At 31.6% G+C, this 20,455-nt stretch overlaps 4 protein-coding genes across 5 annotated transcripts in view; 1 reads left to right on the top strand and 3 right to left on the bottom strand.

Moving 5' to 3' along the window:
• The first annotated feature begins 2,244 nt into the window (after window positions 1-2,244).
• Window positions 2,245-3,623, top strand: LOC106713276. The gene is made up of 2 exons (XM_014506039.2): window positions 2,245-2,357; window positions 3,452-3,623. The coding sequence occupies exons 1-2, from the start codon at window positions 2,293-2,295 to the stop codon at window positions 3,567-3,569; spliced, it is 183 nt and encodes a 60-aa protein (XP_014361525.2). The 5' UTR covers window positions 2,245-2,292; the 3' UTR covers window positions 3,570-3,623.
• Window positions 3,624-5,646: 2,023 nt separating this feature from the next.
• On the bottom strand, window positions 5,647-6,289 carry LOC106713275 (U6 snRNA-associated Sm-like protein LSm6). The gene is made up of 2 exons (XM_014506038.2): window positions 6,079-6,289; window positions 5,647-5,841 (listed from the first exon to the last, which is right to left on the bottom strand). Exons 1-2 carry the CDS (start codon window positions 6,167-6,169, stop codon window positions 5,693-5,695), a joined length of 240 nt encoding a protein of 79 aa, XP_014361524.1. The 5' UTR covers window positions 6,170-6,289; the 3' UTR covers window positions 5,647-5,692.
• Window positions 6,290-6,744: 455 nt separating this feature from the next.
• On the bottom strand, window positions 6,745-8,819 carry LOC106713273 (GATA zinc finger domain-containing protein 1). The gene is made up of 3 exons (XM_014506036.2): window positions 8,298-8,819; window positions 7,640-7,826; window positions 6,745-6,966 (listed from the first exon to the last, which is right to left on the bottom strand). The coding sequence occupies exons 1-3, from the start codon at window positions 8,697-8,699 to the stop codon at window positions 6,797-6,799; spliced, it is 759 nt and encodes a 252-aa protein (XP_014361522.1). The 5' UTR covers window positions 8,700-8,819; the 3' UTR covers window positions 6,745-6,796.
• Window positions 8,820-10,606: 1,787 nt separating this feature from the next.
• The window catches only part of LOC106713271 (protein Wnt-7b), a 36,358-nt gene continuing 26,509 nt past the window's right edge, over window positions 10,607-20,455 (bottom strand). Inside the window, exons 4-8 of one of the 2 annotated variants that reach the window (XM_014506034.2) lie at window positions 15,260-15,371; window positions 14,624-14,789; window positions 12,102-12,301; window positions 11,516-11,658; window positions 10,607-10,859 (exon numbers count right to left, since the gene is read on the bottom strand). In XM_014506034.2, coding sequence (XP_014361520.1) covers window positions 10,708-10,859; window positions 11,516-11,658; window positions 12,102-12,301; window positions 14,624-14,789; window positions 15,260-15,371 — 773 coding nt within the window. In that variant the 3' untranslated portion in view covers window positions 10,607-10,707. The remainder of the gene's footprint in view (window positions 10,860-11,515; window positions 11,659-12,101; window positions 12,302-14,623; window positions 14,790-15,259; window positions 15,372-20,455) is intronic. The other variant, XM_045684269.1, reaches the window with a different exon arrangement.

Here is a 20,455-nt window from a genome sequence, read left to right as displayed (position 1 = left end):
TAGAAAATTCTTCAATCTTTGCTTTTTATCTATGTTCTAGTCATTTTTTAGATAAATAAATAAACATGTTAATATATAATGTGTTTTATTTAATTTTCAAATAAAAAATTAAATAGTTTTTTTTCCACATCGTACGCCCGAAATAAAAAAAAGATAATGAGCTTTGTAACAGTAAAATATATTTTTAATAGCTTCAATACTTTTTGGAGTTTATTTGTTACATACAAAAATGCAAATCTTTCCTTTTTTTATAATATTAGTATTGGTTACTATAATATGGGACATTACTCTTATTTGTCAGAAATAGTTAAACTTTTACACTCAGAGTCTTGATCTTTAAAAGAAACCCTTAGCTATTTTTGAGCTAAGCAAAATCATTTATACATTTTATAGATGATCGCGACGGGCGCGGAATTAAAAAAACTTAATTAGTATCCTATATGTTCTTTCAGACTATGTTCTATATCTAGGGTAAATTTCATCGAGATTCCTTCGGCCCTTTTGGAGATACCTTCTAACATCCATCCAAACATTCGCATTTATAATATTAGTTTATATTTATTTATTAACTTATCATACTAATATTATTAATGCGAATCTTTAGATGGATGGATATTTAAAGGTATCTCCAGAACGGGTCAACGGATCTTGATGAAATTTGCCATAGATGTAGAACATAGTCTGAAAGAACACATAGGCTACTTATTGTTTTCTTTTTAATTCCGCGGTGACGGAGTCGCGGGCGGTAGCTAGTTATCTATATAATACATTTTATATATAATACATATACAGTCAAAATCTGTTATAACGACATCGAAGGGACTACTCATATTGAGTCGTAAAAACCGATAGTTTTAACAACCGGTGACAGGTATTAATAGGACAGATATGTAATAACATTCAGCCAGGACCTTTGATTTTGGTCAATTTAACCGGTATGTTGTTCTAAACGATGTCGCTATAAACGGTTTTGACTGTACAACCAGTAGTGAGGGCTACAGAGACAGGAACATATATTAGTTTGATTATTAAATTATTATTTTTTACTATTTTTTAAGTATTAAAAGCGAATGAATTCTGTGAAAAGTCAAAGGAACATTCTAGAATTGTTGTGACGTCAGTAACCTCTACATTACGGTACACTTACACGGTTATACTTTCACTTCTGACCAATGTAGCTTGACTGACACACTTTGATACTTTATACAGTTTTATAATATAAATATTTTTTCAACAATCATAGTATATTAAACCAAAATTAATATTATGATGATACAAAATTAATTAGTATTCAATAAAACTAATTTTTGTATCAAAATTTTGATGTCCGTATTGTGTATTACTGGGTTTGCGCAGATTAAAATACTATGAGTAAAAAAAAAATTGTAGCTCGAAATACAATATACATTTAAAAAAAAATCTAATTAGTATAAGTTACATTTAGAAAATATAACTTGTTGAATTTTCACGACGATTTATTATTATTTTACCAAATATCAAAATTAGTAAGTCCAACTACAAAAACAGGAAAACTTTACTTACTAATCCTAAAAAGTAACTTTAGCAAGTAATTCTTCGAGTTATCTAATTATCTTATGAACATTTAAAACTCATTTCCTATAATTATAAGTATGACTTGTTAAGTAACCCATAAAAACTAATTAATATTCGATTAACGTAAGTTCCACCACCAGTGGAACAGTTTTGTAACCGGTTCCTGTGAGGACGCACGTACGCCACATCTTTGCCTGTGATTGTTTTTTTAAAAAGTTTTAATTTACGCTCCGTTGTCGTTGGTTATTTTTTTGAATATGGAACGAAGTTTGAAATTGTTAATGTTACTGGTATGTTTCGTTTTCTTAAATTATTTTTTTATTTTTTATTATTGTTAATAAAAAGCTTAAACAAAATTAAATTTTTCCAACTTTCTAAATTATTAATTGTTGTGGCGTAAGTCCGCTTTTTCTAATGTGATTTAATAATTACGCATTATGAATTTATCACAAACTATTTGATTGATTTTTAATAACTAATTTCTTAGTGTTTTAATTGTACAAGTAGTTTTTATATGAAAGTTTAAGAAAAATCCTTTTTTTTTTTGCCTAAAAGTTATAAATAGAAATTATGGGTCAGTGTGTCAATACACTTTTTACATAATTCGTGACCATAATTTTAATGTGATGAAGCTATTACCTAATAGATGGCGCTGTACGATAATTGCTTCACAAAACCAGGTTCAAATAGTTTTTCATATTCGTTTTTGTTTTCTTTTAGGCCGTTATTATCCTTTCTATGGCGATAATATCAGAGTCGTCCGTGCCACAGCCCAGAGCACCAAACTTCCAGTACTTTGAAAGGTAACTTTTATTTTTTTAAATACGTACAAATTCAAAAAGGTTTTATTTCAAACTAGCTTTTACCCGCGACTCCGTCCGCGCGGAATAAAAAATAGAAAAAGGGGTAAAAATTATCCTATGTCCGTTTCCTGGTTCTAAGCTACCTGCCCACCAATTTTCAGTCAAATCGATTCAGCCGTTCTTGACTTATAAATAGTGTAACTAACACGACTTTCTTTTATATTAGAAACGTGCTGTTAATTAAAAATTCCTTTTATTGTGATTGCATTATTTGAGGTAACGCGTTTAAGTAAATTTATAAAAAGCGACATCTATTAACAGAAAAATTTTAACTTTTTGAAACATTGTATCGAAAACTTAAATATTTAGAAAACTCATGAAATTAAATGAAAAGATTTATTTCCAAAAGGAATATACAGTTTATATTTAGCGATTATATCGCTAAATATCTAATCTATGATTAACAAAGTTGACTTATTTCTATAGTTTCTATTTTCAATAACTCTCACACTAGGCTAATCCTGTGTCGTGAGGATTAAAGGTACAGTTGAGATCAGATTATTTAGTTTAGCCTATTAAAATCCAGATTATCCTCGAGTTCGCCCTACGGCGAGGCAAGCCAGTTTGACACGATACTTTTTGCCTCGTAGGTTTTCTTATTTTAATGTCACAGTTCATCGCCACTCTGTTATATGTAAACGCCTTGGCAAAGAGACCGTAGCGTTGCACGAAAGGAGTATTCACCACTTTATTCACTCTGTAGACCATTTTATCTCGTCTCCAGGGGTAGTTAATATTATGTGGTGCGTTAACAGTGTTTTTTAAAACATAAAACTTTCTTACGCTAAGAACAACAGCCTTTTTGTACAGTTTGTCTGTAGAATATTTATAGGGCTTTCTAAGCATGGTTTTGATGACTGATCTTTGTACTGAGGCCTGGATCATGAAGGTTTTAGCAGCACTCCCCCAACCCCAACATGTTATTATTGACTGGCACAGTGCGTAGTAAATTGATTTAATGGTTTCTCGATTTTGATTAATGACATAATCTCATTATTCTTATAAAGCTTTAGTTGATGGCATTTTTTTTCCAGACCGAAATACCGTTATCCATACTACGACGAGAATGGTAAAGGCAAACTGTTGTACGGCTACGGTGGTCCAGACTTGTATCAATACAAATCCTACTCACCGCTAGAGGGCATTCATTAGGTATTTTACATCAGTAATCATATTAAACCAATCACTAGTTGTATAATAGGATTATTTTTAATAAAATATACTAAACAAAATTTATCTGTTTTTTTTTTTTAATTTTTCTGATAAAATTGTTTGCAAGCAAAAAGAACAAACACACCTACTTAAGACCTTAAGGTTTCTGAGCCCAAAACCTCCGTTTAAAACATATTGTTGTCTCTGTTCAAAGTGTACAGGGATTTTGGTCTCAGAAAGCAACTATAAGTAATGAAAATTAAGTTATTCATTATATCTACACATTTATCTTACAAGAAAAATATTTTATACTTCAAGAATTATCTATCTAGGATACTGATGACTTCAACCATTACATAAAGCAGAATTATATGCGTAAGTTTGGATGGATGGACATTTATTACCATGTATGTAAAAAACGGCTAACTTGTTGAAATTTGGCACAAATGTAGAACATAGTCTGGAATAACACATAGGCTAATTACTAAGTATTTTTGCACTCAATCGCGCAAACGAAGTCACGGTCATAAGCTAGTAGTATATAAAAATACATATACTGGGCCTCACATTGTAAATGCTTTAAACATTACTTAACAGTTATGACCGATTGTGCACACAAGTATATCGTAAAGTTGACATCTTGAGCCAAGGTAAAGGTCGTATAGGATTAAACAATATTACATAATTAAGGGGAAGATATGTGTCTCCACTGTAAAAAAAAAATTATAAAAACTTCTTTGATTTACCCACTCTAACTCAGATTTTATTATAAAAAAATAAATGGTGGGTAATTGAAAATCTAATATATAAAATTCTCGTGTCACAGTTTTCGTTCCCGTACTCCTCCGAAACGGCTTCACCGATTCTCATGAAATTTTGTGAGCATATTCAGTAGGTCTGAGAATCGGACAACATCTATTTTTCATAACCCCCCCCCCATTTTTTAAATGCGCGCGGACGGAGTCGCGGGCGACAGCTAGTTAATATATAATAATTTCGTAATTTATGTCAATTTTTAATTGAAAAAACGTTCGGAATCAGTCAAGTCCTCGATAAAAAATAGAAAACCATTCAAAGATATTATTAAATATTATTTCAAATTGTTACTTATTATCTCCACTTTATAATGTCCGAGGATCAATTTATTTTTTACGAATTAAAATTACATGCACCTTAACAGAATAACACTACAGAGCAAAAACCTTGAAACATGTTAAGTTAAACAAAACAACTTTATCCACTAGTTTATTTATTTTCTTATACGTTGTGAAAATTAGTTCCCTAATATCATTCGAATCCTACAGCTGATTGCGTTAATACGTAAAATACGCGCGAATTAAACGTCAAAAATATTTTTACTACCAACATAATAATGTTGAAGTTATTATTTTTAATGTTGACATTTTCAGTGGTCTGTGAGAGTGTTCTATTTTCAAGTTTTTGGGCGCCATTATTCGATAGGAGGATTTTGAATTATAAAGTGGATGTTAAATTCGATCCAGAAATTGGGAAATCGAATAGAAAGGATTACGAAATGAAAAATGGATATAGAGGTGAAGGATTGATTGCAGATTTAGGGAAGGGTAAAGCTTCAGACAATGAGGCTATAAAGGTAAATGTTTTTTTTTTATGAGACCAGATACGAACACTTAACTCAAAACTTCCAAACTTTTAGCATGTATTTGAGTTTGTTGACAAATTTAATTTTTAGTTTTTGTTTTGATTCCAGGATTATGGTGACATAAAGTTTTATTATACGAAAAAATAAAATTTAATAAACAAGAATTGTTTTTATTTTTATACATTATTCCATTTATTATAAAAAGAACCTTGTTTTTAAAAAAACAGGAAAATAATTTTAGTTCCGCATTTTTAATTCAAAGAATATTCTATAGTTGAAGGTTGCTTGAAAACACTTTTTTCTCAAATTATACAAGTTATCATTTTAAAAATATGGAAACTCACTAATAGATGGCAATGTTCACCAATAACATTTTACATTTCTGAAAGCCCGATAGATGGCAGTACCAGTAAAAACAGAAAAGAAAAAAAAAATTAAGTTTTTATTTATGGTATATGTAATTAATCACTTACATTAACTTAAAAATAACTTAGGGCCTTTGCTATATCCTTCTTTTCTGTGTACTGATGTACAACACATTATTTCCACGGATAAAAGCATCTCCATATTTATTCTTGAGTTGACCGTTGACATATTCCTCTGTTTGTTCAAGGGCTATGTTCATGTAACCGTCAAGACAAGCCAAAACACCTGAAATAAGAAAGAAATGACAAGTTTTTATAACAACTACAACAATAGAGAACGATAACTATACGTAAATATATTAAAAAATGGCGACATATTTGGAGGTTATAAAATATGAAAACATAATTTTGTACTTAAGCATATGTGATTCCTTGAAAATTTATGGTCAATATTTTTCTAAATGCAACATTTCATTTAAAATTACATTAAACATTCTAGTGTAATAAATTTGATCAAACTTACCTCTATAATCTACACCACTATTTAACTTTACAACAACCGGCCGCCCATGAATTTGTTGTATAAACGATGAAAGAGCTTCTTTACGACTCATTGTAGTTGTTTGAAATTGTTATAAACAATCACAAGTATATTTGTAATATAAATATGGAATTCAGGATTTGTTTTTGAAGCGGTACTTCGATAATTTTTTTGACAATTCAATTGCTAATAAGTATGACAGTGACAGATAAAATATGTCTAAAGTCAAAGAGTAAATAACTATGAGAGATACGTCATAGAGTACGGACATAATAAAGAACACAGCTCACGCCAGTAATCCAGAGGGGTAGGCATAGGCAGATATTAAGGACTTCTATTTGCAATCGTCCTGTAGATCTCTCTCGCCTTTTCCACGTTCGAATGAATATATAAGATTGATTTTGTAGTCTTTGGTGGAATGAATTTTGACAATTGGCAGTTTCGTTCAAAAACAATGTAAACAATAAAATTCATGTTAAAAGAATAATAAAAGTTGTTACCCCAATCCTTTATTGTGATACAAGAATTGTCTCATTGAGGCAATGACTCCCTTCTCAAATTAAACACAATTAACACAGAAAAATATTTTTGATGCTGAATTTAGAAGGTACAGTTTGGGTTTTTAAGAATAAATAAACACATTGCAGCATTAAAAAAGACATATATTGCATAACTATGATAAACATAACAGTAATTTATATTAGTGTGTTTTTTCTTTTGGTTCTAATGTAGTCCAAATAAAACCACTGCAATCATTGAGTTTTGATTCACTTACAGGGTATGGGCTTTTACTATCTTTGTAGTAATCAGAAGGGGCGTGCATTACAAATTCCATGTAATCTAATTTACGTGGCAAATCTTCTTCGGGACCTAAAAAAAACAATAATAATTTTGCTAAAGTACTAATGAATTATATCTAGATGTCTATTAAAAGCAAGATTTTTAAATCTTTGTTCGATAAAACTTACAGATACTTGAAGCCCTAGCTTCCAGGTTGCTGTTTCAGGAGACTATGTTTTCATGTAAGCTAGGCCTTGGATACTTCACATGTGTGTTTATGTGTCGGTATTATAAATAAGAGTGTTTTAGAATTGACTAAGGTGTGCTGTATGACTTTACCATGTATGGTCTCCCTTCAGGGCATCAGCTTGAAATCTTTTTGGCACAAAGTTCCTTATCGCGCGTTGTGAAAGGGGGCTAGACGGAAAAAATTCTTACGAAAAATTGTCATGACAGTTTTTGCTATAGTAAGTATGTTAATGACGAATGAGCGCTACTTCACCATGGCAACGACGTGACACTATATAACGAAAATTCATAGAAATAAAATGTACTTCTTGTGAAGACTTAAGTTTTTATTCATAGAATAAACATTGGTTCCTTCACTAATTAATAGAAAGGAACTTCGTTCCATCCGGGTGTCCCTTGACACCTCTCAAGTTTTTTTTAATGTTTCTTCCCTAAAGGGAAAGGTTTACCCCCACTATATCAAAATCCCTTCCTCTCAGCATTAGAAAAGTGGAATTTTAAAGTATAACCTTACCAATTATATATGTGGCAGGATCAAAACCCTCTTCAGGTGGTGGACTGGCCCTGGTTGGTAATAACCAGGTTATAACAGCACTCTTCTCACAGTACTGGTCGGTGAGGAAACCACGGATTTGAGCATAGTATGTGCCACCTTCTACATCTATCATAGAAACTATATCACCTACTTGCATATAACTACCCTGCAAAAGATATAAAATATGAATATTATAAATGCAAATGTTTGAATGTATGGATGGATGAATGTTTGTTGGAAGGTACCTGCAGAAGGGTTCAACAGATCTTGATGAAATTTGACATAAACATAGAATAAATACTGAAAGATCACATAGGCTTTCAGTTAAGTTTTTTTTTTAATTCAACACAGATGGAGTCATGGGCGTCAGCTAGTTGTTTTTATAAGTAATGAATTATATTATGATACAATTTACAATACAGGTTTGTATTATTCTTTTCAAGTATCTTGGCAGCTCGAAAATTCACAAGTCACTGTGAGAAATGTTAGGTGTAGTGGAGTGTGTAAGCTTGCAGGGGAACAGCGCTGTACAATGCGCATCAGATAGTAAGGCGCCAAAAAGATTGAATAAGCTTATTTATTTTAATCGACAATTCATTTTAGTTGAATTTGTTAACAAAAAGTTTCTATATGTTACCTTATAAAATATAGAATCACTGGTGACTACAGTGGCTGTAGCTGTCGGAGCCTTTAATGGCTGTCGTTTAAAAATGCTTCTTCGACCTCTTCCCCGCGGCGCCGAAGTTTTGGAATACGGTGCTGGAGTTTTAGACTTATATCTTGTCGCTCTAGTACTTTTCCTGGTTCCTTTCCCCGTAGCTTTAGCGGGCGTAGATTCATCACTCTTCCCGTTCTTTCCTTCGTTATCTTTATCTTCTGTTTTCTCATCATTTTCAGATTTCGCCACTGAAGTGTCTAATTTTGATTCTTTTTTTACGGTGTTCGATAAATGACATTCATTACATATTTGACCGTTCTCTGCGCTTCGCCAAAGTAAGGAATCATTTGTATTACACTGTACGCACACAGGTTTAGGCATTTCAGAGAGATTTCATGAAATATTTAATTTACAAAACTTGAATTTTCATAACTAGATCCGCTTTGTTGACACTTTTAATTTCGTAACAAGAAACTTTATTGAAGTTTTCGTATTCGTTTTAAAATCGATTTTATGGTAAGTGACAGTTGCGGATAAATCGAATTTTCGTTGTTGTTTTTCTTTAAGATTGAGTTTTAAAAGATTTCTTTTTTTAATACTGGTGATCTCACCGTAACGCATTGAACCTGTTTTTATTAAATTAAATGTATAGTACATTTTTGGTTAGTTAAATTGAGTTATCTCACATTAACTCCAACGTTAAAAAAACGATATTTTTCCAATTGCTTTCTTGACAGTTTGAGGTCGTTTGAGATTATTGGTCGGGTCAATTGAATCGATGGAAACTATCATATGCAAAGGAACGTTATTTTAAATGCTTAGACATGCTACGGTCCAATAAAATCGAATTTTTCTAGTAATGTTTTTATGGTACTTACATACGCCTATATTTAATCTAACTTCTTCAAGAAATCTTATCATCTCGTTGCTTTGAACATAGGAAAATCATGAGCAATATCTGATCGAAGATCGGATGTGGTTGTAAGGTTACAATAGAATTATTTAAATGTTTCCGCCCGCCGTCTATCATCTCCATCGATAGAGTATAAATATTTAGTATAATGGCTTAATTAATGTTGATCTGGCATTTTATAATAACTTACCTTATCTTGAGTATTAAAATAATTGTTTTAAATTGAATTCCTTATTCTGTCTTAATGTGATCAAGTTACGGGTTAATGACATACTTTAGCACAACATTTATTGGAAGTATTTATTTACATAATAAATAAATTCCGGGTAAAACATAAAATGTAATTTTCCATTATTATTTAACTTACAGAAAACGAGGATATTTTTATTTTTATTTTAAACATAATAATTATAAGAACTGGCAACTTTATTTTTTACTAGCTGTCGCCCGCGACTCCGTCCGCGCGCGACTAATTTGTTAAAAAAAAAAAATGAAAAATAGATGTTGGCCGATTCTCAGACCTACTGAATATGCTCACAAAATTTCATGAGAATCGGTCAAGCCGTTTCGGAGGAGTACGGGAACGAAAACTGTGACACGAGAATTTTATATATTACAAGATTCTTATTAATAAAACAAAAGTAATTATTCTGATAAAATTTATTTCACAAAAGTATTAAATGGTAAAATGAATAAGTTAGGCCTTATTACTATGCGGAATGTTTTCTTAAGTACTATTAAAATGTAGCTACGTTTAAATATACAATAATGAATTTAAAGCATTTAAGAAATTCATTTTGATGGAATAATAAAAAATTGATGACGGATAATTATAAAGTTAAAAAAAATGATTACACTGAGAACTTCTTCAGGGAATGTATTAAGTACTGGCAAGAATATTTTTTTTATGTTACGACGTCTTTCAAATTAATATTTAGATATTTCATAATGCAAGAAATTAAACATTTTAAGTGTTTATCATTTACAGGGATATTTTTAAATACACACAAGCACTTAAATATAATTATAATAGACGAATTAAGACTTATGCTATGGCAACACTTTTAAAAACTGGCAATTTAAATATGGACGTATACAAATTAAGCGTAAAATTGTTATTATAGTGATATTTCAACGATATGACAAATTTATGATGAATTTGAACTACACTAAATAAATTGAATTACAGCATAATATGTATACATGGATATTCATGTTAATGGCAATAAAATATATTTATAAAAACTGAAAATATAACTCACAAATAATAATGCTACGCATTTTAAATAATAAAACAAACAGCTGTACAATAGTTCTAACATAACGTAATACAAAATATCATAGCACTTAATAATAAAGTACACTAGATGGCGGTAGTATATAAACGTGTTACGCTTTTGATCGCTAGATGGCGTTATTTATTATTTTTGATCTGTAAAATTCATAAGACGTAAAAAAAGTCAAAGAAACATTTATTTATTTGCAAACATGAGTTTCAGTACGAGTGATACATTTGTCGCAGGTAACTCGGCAGCACCAGTGGAACTGGCACCGACATTTTGTCTCCTCAACAGTGCGTATTGTGTTGTAGCCGCGACCGCAACATAAAGTTTCACAACCGTTTTCCCCTGAAACAAAGGTTAAAGTTTATTTTAGTAAAACACTTTCTTATAAGTCTTAAAACTGATTATAAGATAAGAAAATTAATTTACCGTTGGTTTCTGAATCCAAAATCTTATATATATAAAAGAAAGTCGTGTTAGTTACACTATTTATAACTCAAGAACGGCTGAATTGATTTGACTGAAAATTGGTGAGCAGGTAGCTTAGAACCAGGAAACGGATATAGGATAATTTTTACCCCGTTTTCTATTATTTTTTTCGCGCGGACGGAGTCACGGCTAAAAGCTAGTCTATGTATGAAACATATCGTCATCCCTGTGATTATTTTTAACAACACAAAGATAGCAATATGTTTTAAATGGAGATTTTAGACTTAGAAACTCACGGTTAGAACAGTAATAGTGTTTGAAGAAATTGGTCAACTATATTACAGAAAAGGAGAGATTTCTAACCATTGTACTCATTTATTCCACATAAGGATATTTTCTCATACTGTTTTTAAAAATACTGCTAAATAAATATAAACCTCTTTGATACTAAAGGTAGTTTAACAGTTCTACATGTATTTTTTAGCCAGAAAACTTCAGCATACAATCGGTGATTGAGTTGACACGACAGGTAGTAAATTACGCCTTAATCCCGATGTGCCAACTGATGTTACCTCTAGAAGTCCTGTTACAATGCCGTCCATGCGTGCCGAAGGAGCCTGCCGCAGTGTCGGGCTCGCAGTACGAGGGCGAAGGCTCCAGGAATACAAGCTCAGACTTGCGCGGCTGACGGCCCACGCCCGCGTTCTGTCGCGCCCTGCAGTTACATTATACTAACTGTATTTGATGACGCGTTACGATGACGGACAAGTCAATACTCAAGTATTTGGTTGTCAGTCGTCTTAACACACTCACAGTAAACTAACAGATACTTAATAATGGATAAATGGTCTCGCATTATAGATTTCTCGTACTAAATTTTGTATTAAGAACCACTTTAAATTACTCATTTAAACTCTTTTTATATTATTCAATTAATTAAATTTCTCTCTTTTGTATTGCATAGTCTTTTTTTTATATTGAAAAAGTTAGCGCTTGACCACAATCTCACCCGATGAGGTGAAGATGTGGTCTAAAGTCTTCCTACAAAATCTTTACATTACGGGCGTTATTCAAAAAGTTTTAAGTTTTAAGTAAAGTTACTATTTAGAATAAAGTGTAAATAATTCATAAATAAACAAGTAATTCTCGTGCATTTACCTTCGTATAACGAGATGCGAATGCGGTGCATTAGTGTCCGGCGGCGGGTGGAGGGTGACCATCTTAGCGCGGTGGTATCGCTCCCTTAGCGCGGCGGCGACCGTCCGGAATGGCGGCAGTGCTCGCCAGCACGTCCGGAGCGCGCATGAACCGGACACGCCGTGGCATTTGCACTCGCGACGCACTAGGTCTTTTACTATCTGAGGAAGAAAGTTTCAGTTGGTTCTGCTGCATTAAAAGAGGTTGATTGGGCACTATGAACTATGATACCTGATTTTAGATGTCTCATTTAAGGACTCTAGGTGCGTGAGATAGTCAATCTTTTGTAATATCCACTGTTTAGGGAGCCTAGTATGAAAATTTGTAAGAAAATATTCTTAATGTTATCGACAAAATTTGTTGGGATTGTTTGTTATGAAAACGCATGTCGCAAATATTTGTGATAGAACCCTTGTTATTAACCAGATAGATATCTAACTTATGTATATATATATATATATATATATATACAAAATAAATTTGTCTTCGCTTTTTTTAAATAAAAGAAGACAAAAATTTTGTTTTTACGGAACTCACGATGTTGTAATAAAATATAAGTCCTTTAAGAAGTTCTTAAGAAAAGACATAAACGGGAGTTATACAAATGAGACAAAATAACATGGAATAAGTCCAGTTCAAATGTATTACAGTTCCTGGCATTCATGGAATTAAAGACGATTGCAATTGTAGGTTACAAATGGAATAACATTACGGTAATTGTACATCAAAAGGAAATGTATGAAGACAAATAAGCAGTCATACGAATGTCTGTTGCATGATTGCAGTGCAAAAGTTTAATTCTAGTGTAAAGTGACCATTGACTATTATTATAGCTTTGTGTGTGACTACTGCACTTCTGTTTGCTGTAAAATTTAATCGAGCTTTAAAAATAAAACAAAGGAAAATACATAAAATGATTTATATTAAGTTTAGAATTAAATTGCAAATATATAACTAAGATTAATAGAAATGAAAAGTTATAACAAACCAATTTAAATAATTTTAACTTTTTAATGCTGTAATCATAGAGTTATTAAAAACACAAATATTTGTAACTAGCTTTTACCCGCGACTCCGTCCGCGTGGAATAAAAAATAGAAAATGGGGTAAAAATTATCCTATGTCCGTTTCCTGGTTCTAAGCTACCTGCCCACCAATTTTCAGTCAAATCGATTCAGCCGTTCTTGAGTTATAAACAGTGTAACTAACACGACTTTCTTTTATATATATAGACTAGCTTTTACCCGCGACTCCGTCCGCGCGGAATAAAAAAAAAAAAAAGAAAAAGAAAACGGGGTAAAAATTATCCTATGTCCTATTCCTGGTTCTAAGCTACCTGCCCACCAATTTTCAGTCAAATCGATTCAGCCGTTCTTGAGTTATAAATGGCGTAACTAACACAACTTTCTTTTATATATATAGATATCAAATTAAACATTTAAACTATCAAAAATAAATTCATAGATAATAAATGAAGCCAGCCAGCGAAATATGAAAATAATATTCCTCATTTCCATCGAATTCGATCATAGATCAATAACAGAAATTAATGTATTAACAAATATAATAAAATGTTAATTAAGAAATATTCAAATTAAATGGAATAAAAAAACATCGAATTTTATGCCGTTGTTCAATACCTCGGACAAAGAATTAGTCTAGCCATTCAAAGGGGGAACGCTGCCAGTATCTTCGGAACCTTGACTAAAGGGACACCTTTTAATGACATATTTTAGTTTTTATGTATTATATTTAAATTAAATCCATGTTTATTTCTTTAATTATTTATAACGAATATAATGTTAAGATATAGAACCCAACTGCAAAATATCTTTCACATTTGACTCTTTATTAATAAAAACCATCTAAAGCTCGCATGTTTATCTTCAAGTATGCACCGTAATATGGCATCGTTTAAACCTATATCATTTTGCTACGGCATTCCAATAAAAATACAAGCAAATTACAAGCTGCGTAAATAATTAATAAAGCCCCTGGGGTCTTTATTAACCACGTAACTGCTGAGAATTTTTGTAACATCTTATTAAGCGAACGCAAAGTAGAATTATCGTTTTGTTTTATAACAAACCTGCGAATCTTCCTTTCTTTTTTTCGGTGGCTCAACACGCAACTGTTATCGTAAACAGATAAAAAATGCATAGTCGTATATTTAAAAAAAATTACGAAACATTAAAGCCGTCTTTTAAAATTTTAACCTGTTTTTTGCGGATCGTTTGCCAATAAATAACAGTTATCAATCGTTATTACTAACGTATATTTATTTTTTATTTTGTCGTGTTTTTAAATATTTCAATTGTTCTTTTTAATCCACTTTTTATTTTTAGCATTCATAATTGTTATATTTTGGGTAATTATCATCAAAGCACGTTTTAAATATTAAACTAACTTAGAATGTAATTGCATCTTTTTAAATCTTTCAAGCACTTATAGACAAACAAACTCAGTCTCTCTCTGACATCTACCTCGCTCACCTTCCTGCCGACTCTATTGTTGTGCAAGTTCATGAGGCTTCTTGCATCAGACTCCAATTCGCGGGCATCAAGGAACCGGCGAGCAAAGCGTGCACCGTATGCTGCTTCTCCGCACCCGCCCCACTGGAACTGCTCTGATGGACCTGTCATTCTTCTCCTAGGTATAAATAAAAATACTTACGTTTTATGATAATGTATATAATTTAGTAACGCTTAATAATAAAAAGTTTATTATATACAACTAGCTTTTACCCGCGACTCCGTCCGCGCGGAATAAAAAATAGAAAACGGGGTAAAAATTATCCTATGTCCGTTTCCTGGTTCTAAGCTACCTGCCCACCAATTTTCAGTCAAATCGATTCAGCCGTTTTTGAGTTATAAATAGTGTAACTAACACGACTTTCTTTTATATATATAGATTAGTAAGAGCTGCGAAATCGCATCAGTGAAGCAACTAGTGGTGAGAACCTCCTCACAATGCGCACTGTTAATAAAATCCGCCTTAAGTCAATTTGAGTAGAGGGTACTATTTGGCGAGAGTTGCTTGACACGTAGATGAATTGACCTGCTATTGCATTTATTTTATTTTTATAGTGTTGGTACTGGCTTAAAGAAATCTATAGTTACCTGTTAGAGTTGCAGTGGCAGGCTGGCAAGTCGCCGCGCGCGCACGCCGCGCTTAGTGCGTGCGTCACGCCCGCAGATGTTATCGCGTATGTGAAAGCTGCTTCCCTTGTCGCTGTGTAAAAAATACTATTATGTACTATATGTCGTAAAAAATAATAATGAAAATAGTGTAACATAAAATAGAGAAGTATAAGGGCAAGATGATGAAAAAGCATTATTTTTCGCAATGTTGACTTTGGCTAACATAACTTCTTGTATTTTATAATTGGTTATTTTAGTATTTAGAGAACGTATGTAACAATGTTTTATTGTATATCTTACTAATATTATAAATGCGAAATTTTAGATGGATGGATGGATTTATGTTTGTTTATCCGAACAGATCGTGATAAAATTTCCCACCTAAATAGAATATAGTCTAGAATAACACATAGGCTACTTATTACATTTTTTTTAATTCCGCGCGGACGGCGTCGCAGGCGACAGCTAGCTATGATATACTAGCATGCAGATTCATCAGACGAAATGCGGGATTTCTACCACTTGTGGAGTGACTTCTGTGCGGTCGTGGTATTACACCGCTAGAGCAAACCCATTCGTGCAAATGATGTTATTTCGGGCTCTACGACTCTTAGAGATTCAACTGATATATAAGAAGACTAGCTGTCGCCCGCGACTACGTCCGCACGCAGTTAAAAAAAAAATGAAAAATAGATGTTGGCCGATTCTCAGACCTACTGAATATGCTCACAAAATTTCATGAGAATCGGTCAAGCCGTTTCGGAGGAGTACGGGAACGAAAACTGTGACACGAGGATTTTATATATTAGATAGAAAAGTGATAATTTTACATAACAATAAGTACATAGGACTATGTAATTGTGTTTAATGATTTATGTATTACGATAATTTACAATATTATTTATTTATAATGCGTGGGATACTAAAGGTTTACATTTGAATATCAAATAGAGTTAGTATTAAAGGAATAACTTGATATCTGGTAATTGAATGTTAAATGGTTAAATTGACTTACGCTTCTTCGGTCAGTCAGTAGAGATTATTAATTTTTTTATTACAAATCAGTTTTTTTCGTACTTTAGTTTAATTAGTTTATGTTGAGGATTAAAAAAAATTACTCTTGTTACTTGATACACATGTTTCGGAAGTTGATCTAATTAAGTCATATCTTAGCTTAATTATATCAACTTGTTATTATAATTTGACGTTGATTAAATAATTATATTTATATTGATCGATAGTGTCAACTTGTGGGTGTAAAAAATTATACAAAACATTAGCACAATATGACTTCAACTCTGTTTTTTGACTATTGTTTTCAAACATATATTTCTGTCTTTGTTTTTCGAAAGAGAATTTAAGGGATGACAATATATGTAATTACAAGTGCAGCCATATTGTGGTTAAATTGCTGTATTAGAACCTAGTCTCGTGTTAAAGGTTGATAGTAATTTGTCTAATAGTTCGAAATGACAGCATAAAATACAAAAAAGAGCTTTTGTTGTTTCAATTTGTATCTATGTATAAAACAAAATCATTGGCAAGAAAAACAAAACCAATTAAAAGGTCTGACAGGTGAACGAAAAGAAACAAAACAGGCGCGATATCACACCCACGTCGTGATTTATACGAAAGGAACTAATTGACTTGTGTTGATATTGTGCAGGGGTGCTCAACTACGAATAAATTATGGGTCGTATAAATACGATAAATTAATTAATAATTTTAAAAATAAAATTTTATAAATATAACAACATTTTTTCATTACAAATTACTTTTTAGAAAAAGATTTAGGAATTCATTTTCATTTATGAAAAAATTAAAGACAACGGAATTAGATAGTAAACTTCGACAGCTTACAATCGGTCTAGGTATATAATAAACTGCAATTCAACTAAAAGACATCTAAAAACGACTTATATTTTAAGAACATATATACTTGAATAACATACATACATAAGTGCATATGCATTTAAATTTAGAGTTTCTTTACACGTATAAGTTATTTCTGTTAGTTAATTTAACTCATAATTACACCTGATGAAGTACATTAATAATATTTTTTTACAAATAAGCCGAGTAGTATTTTCTCCTACAAAGTAATACTTGATCTTTACCTTGACATACAAAAGACTTCAACGTTTACTTATACATAACTTAGTCTAAGTTATATCGTACACAGATTGATTTTCTTAAATAAAAAAAAATCTTTTTAATTGCCTATAGGTATGGACGTCTCTTGTTGAATTGCAGTTACTATATTCCGAGAACCTGGTCCGATTGCAAGCTGTCGGAGTTCACAATCCTTTGATAACAAAGATACGATAAATGTGAACTTATTTTCTTATAAGTTTGACATTGAGAGAAAAAAAAATGTAGTCCTTTATACACGCTCTACTGCCCTTCCGAAACCAAGGCTTGAACATAACAAAACTATACGCAGTTTCAAATTTAAACTAAAAAATTGTAACGTTAGAAACGTCAATTTCTACAGAAGTCGGCCATTATACTATTTAACATTTTCTTATAATAGTTATTAAAAAAAAGTTAAATTGTAAAAATATAGGTTGTTGAAAATATAACATACTAGCTTTTACCCGCGACTCCGTCCGCGCTGAATAAAAAATAGAAAACGGGGTGAAAATTATCCTATGTCCTTTTCCTGGTTCTAAGCTACCTGCCCACCAATTTTCAGTCAAATCGATTCAGCCGTTCTTGAGTTATAAATAGTGTAACTAACACGACTTTCTTTTATATATACAAAGATGTAAAATCAGAAAAATTCTGTCTTAGTAATTATTATGGAATGTCAGAATTAAAGCATGAAATTTGAACTTCAATTCGAACAAATTATAATTTCCAACATAGCTAATTTATTCACTTCTTATTTACCCTTTTAAGATATATATACAAGTATAGTAAGTTGTATTTATTGGTAATTGTTTGTTTAATTCCCAGACGCGTTAATTGACGGACAGGTTGGAGTGATTCCCGGACGGTTACTATATTGTTTTCATTTCGATGTTTTACGATGACATACAGTTGACCACTTAGGGTTGTCAAAAACACATTAAAAAATAATAGGTTTTTATAAATTGTAATATTTAGTATTACTATAGCTTTATTTATGCTTTATTTAAAATATTCTAAATAATTTTCATTAAAAAAATTGTAGTTAAAGCCACAATCAGTGATTGTGGTCTAAAATGAAAAAGTTCTAATTAAGTTCTAACTAAAGTTACCAAATTAGATGAAAGATTTCATAAGATTAAAATTTCGTTTAAAATAATTTTAAACACTCGACTTATTAAATGCAGATGATTTATAACATGGTTGCCAACCCTATATTACTGTGAATTGATTTAAGCTCACACGAAGTAGCTATTGAAATGCATCGAAATGTTTACGGTATACGGTATGGGAATTTATTTATACTGTGTACCTTTATGGCTCAATGCGGTTAATTTGTTTGTTTGTTGAGAGTTTGAGTGGCGATATTGAGTTTGTCGTTTGATTGATACGATATTGAGTTTGTCGTTTGATTGATACGATATTGAGTTTGTCGTTTGATTGATACGATATTGAGTTTGTCGTTTGATAGTTGGAAATATTTATTTTTACCATTCTTGTATAACTTGTGAGTGTTATGAATGAACATATTCAACATAAGATAACTAGACTCCGTCCGCGAGGAGTTTAAAAAACTTAGTAGCTAATGTGTTTTTCCAGGCATGTTCTACAGCAATCTAAATTTCAGCGAGATCTGTTTAGCAGTTTTGGAGATACCTTCTAACAAACATCCATCGATCTAAGCGCTTTTATAATATTAGTATTAGTATTGATATATCAAGTTATATGGAACATCAAAATAATAAGTAATTTTTATTAGCGGGAGTTTTTTACTTTTTTAAAAAGCTCACCATAAAAAGCTTAACGATAAAAATCTTTTATCTATCATATTAATAAAATAGGAGTGTATTTAGGTAATATCGCAAAAAAATCACATTTCGTACACATAATGTATTTACGTTGCTGATAAAAATTGAATAAACCAAAATTTTTGTCTGTCAGTTTGTATGTTAGTCAGCAAGCCGCGTTTGTTCCGGGTAATCTCCGGAACGGCTTGACCGATTTTGACCGGATTTAGATAGGAAGGTAGCTGATGGATGTGGCCATATTATAGGCTATGTATATGTTTGTTTTTAATTCTGTGCTGTTTTATAAATAATATAATCTAAATAAGAGGATTGTAACGTAGTCTTTTAATTGCTACAAAGGTTACGCATATTGCAGGATTTATTCAATATAAATGCATAAAATAACACAATTAGAAGTTAAAATAATGGCGACATTCAACATTATACATAGAAGTAATTTATAACATTATATAAAATTAATATATAATTTACAATAACAATTACATTGTCTTTATGTAAATATGTAAACAATAAATTATTGTTAACGAATCGCAATAGCTCGACGCAATACATGTTAATAAAGGTGCCATTTTATTGTCACAAATCAACGATATCGTTGTGTATCGATGACTCTATGATTAATTGTGATTAATATGTTTAACCTATGACAGAAGGGGACAGAAAATAACACGGAATTATATAGGATGTTCCGTATTTAAATACATATTTGATTATATTTCGGAGTCGTGGAGTTTCAGAAAATTAGTCATTGAAGAGAAAATTTAGGTTTAATTTTCCCTGCTACGTCCACTTTCTATTCCCATCTTTATAATAAGAGGGTGGATAAAGGAAGAAGATCAGAATTTGGCCTATGGCACACACTGTTAGAACGGAACGGGTAATTACTTCCATTTCGCACCAATCTGCTCTATAGTATTATTGCACCGGTTGAGCGGGCATTTTGTGCAAGTAATGCTAAGGGCACTAGCACTGTTAGATTTCTAATTTATTTGGAACAACCTGTATATAAACGTGTCGACAGTAAGATCGGCAATATATTACTTGGGGATCACGAATCAGTGGGCGGTGATCGTCACGAACTGAAAACAATATTGTGTTGAACTTGAACCAATGGCATCTTCGTAAACTATTTAATTATGTTACAATATACATAACTAATTTAATGTTTGTTGTAAATGTGAAGATTAAAAACGATTTAGCAATCGTCATTTATGTCAGCCGCATAAACATAAAGTTA

The sequence above is a fragment of the Papilio machaon genome, chromosome 25, assembly GCF_912999745.1.
Source record: "Papilio machaon chromosome 25, ilPapMach1.1, whole genome shotgun sequence".
NCBI classification, from domain to species: Eukaryota; Metazoa; Arthropoda; class Insecta; order Lepidoptera; family Papilionidae; genus Papilio; species Papilio machaon.
This window is presented reverse-complemented; position numbering and strand designations above follow the sequence as displayed.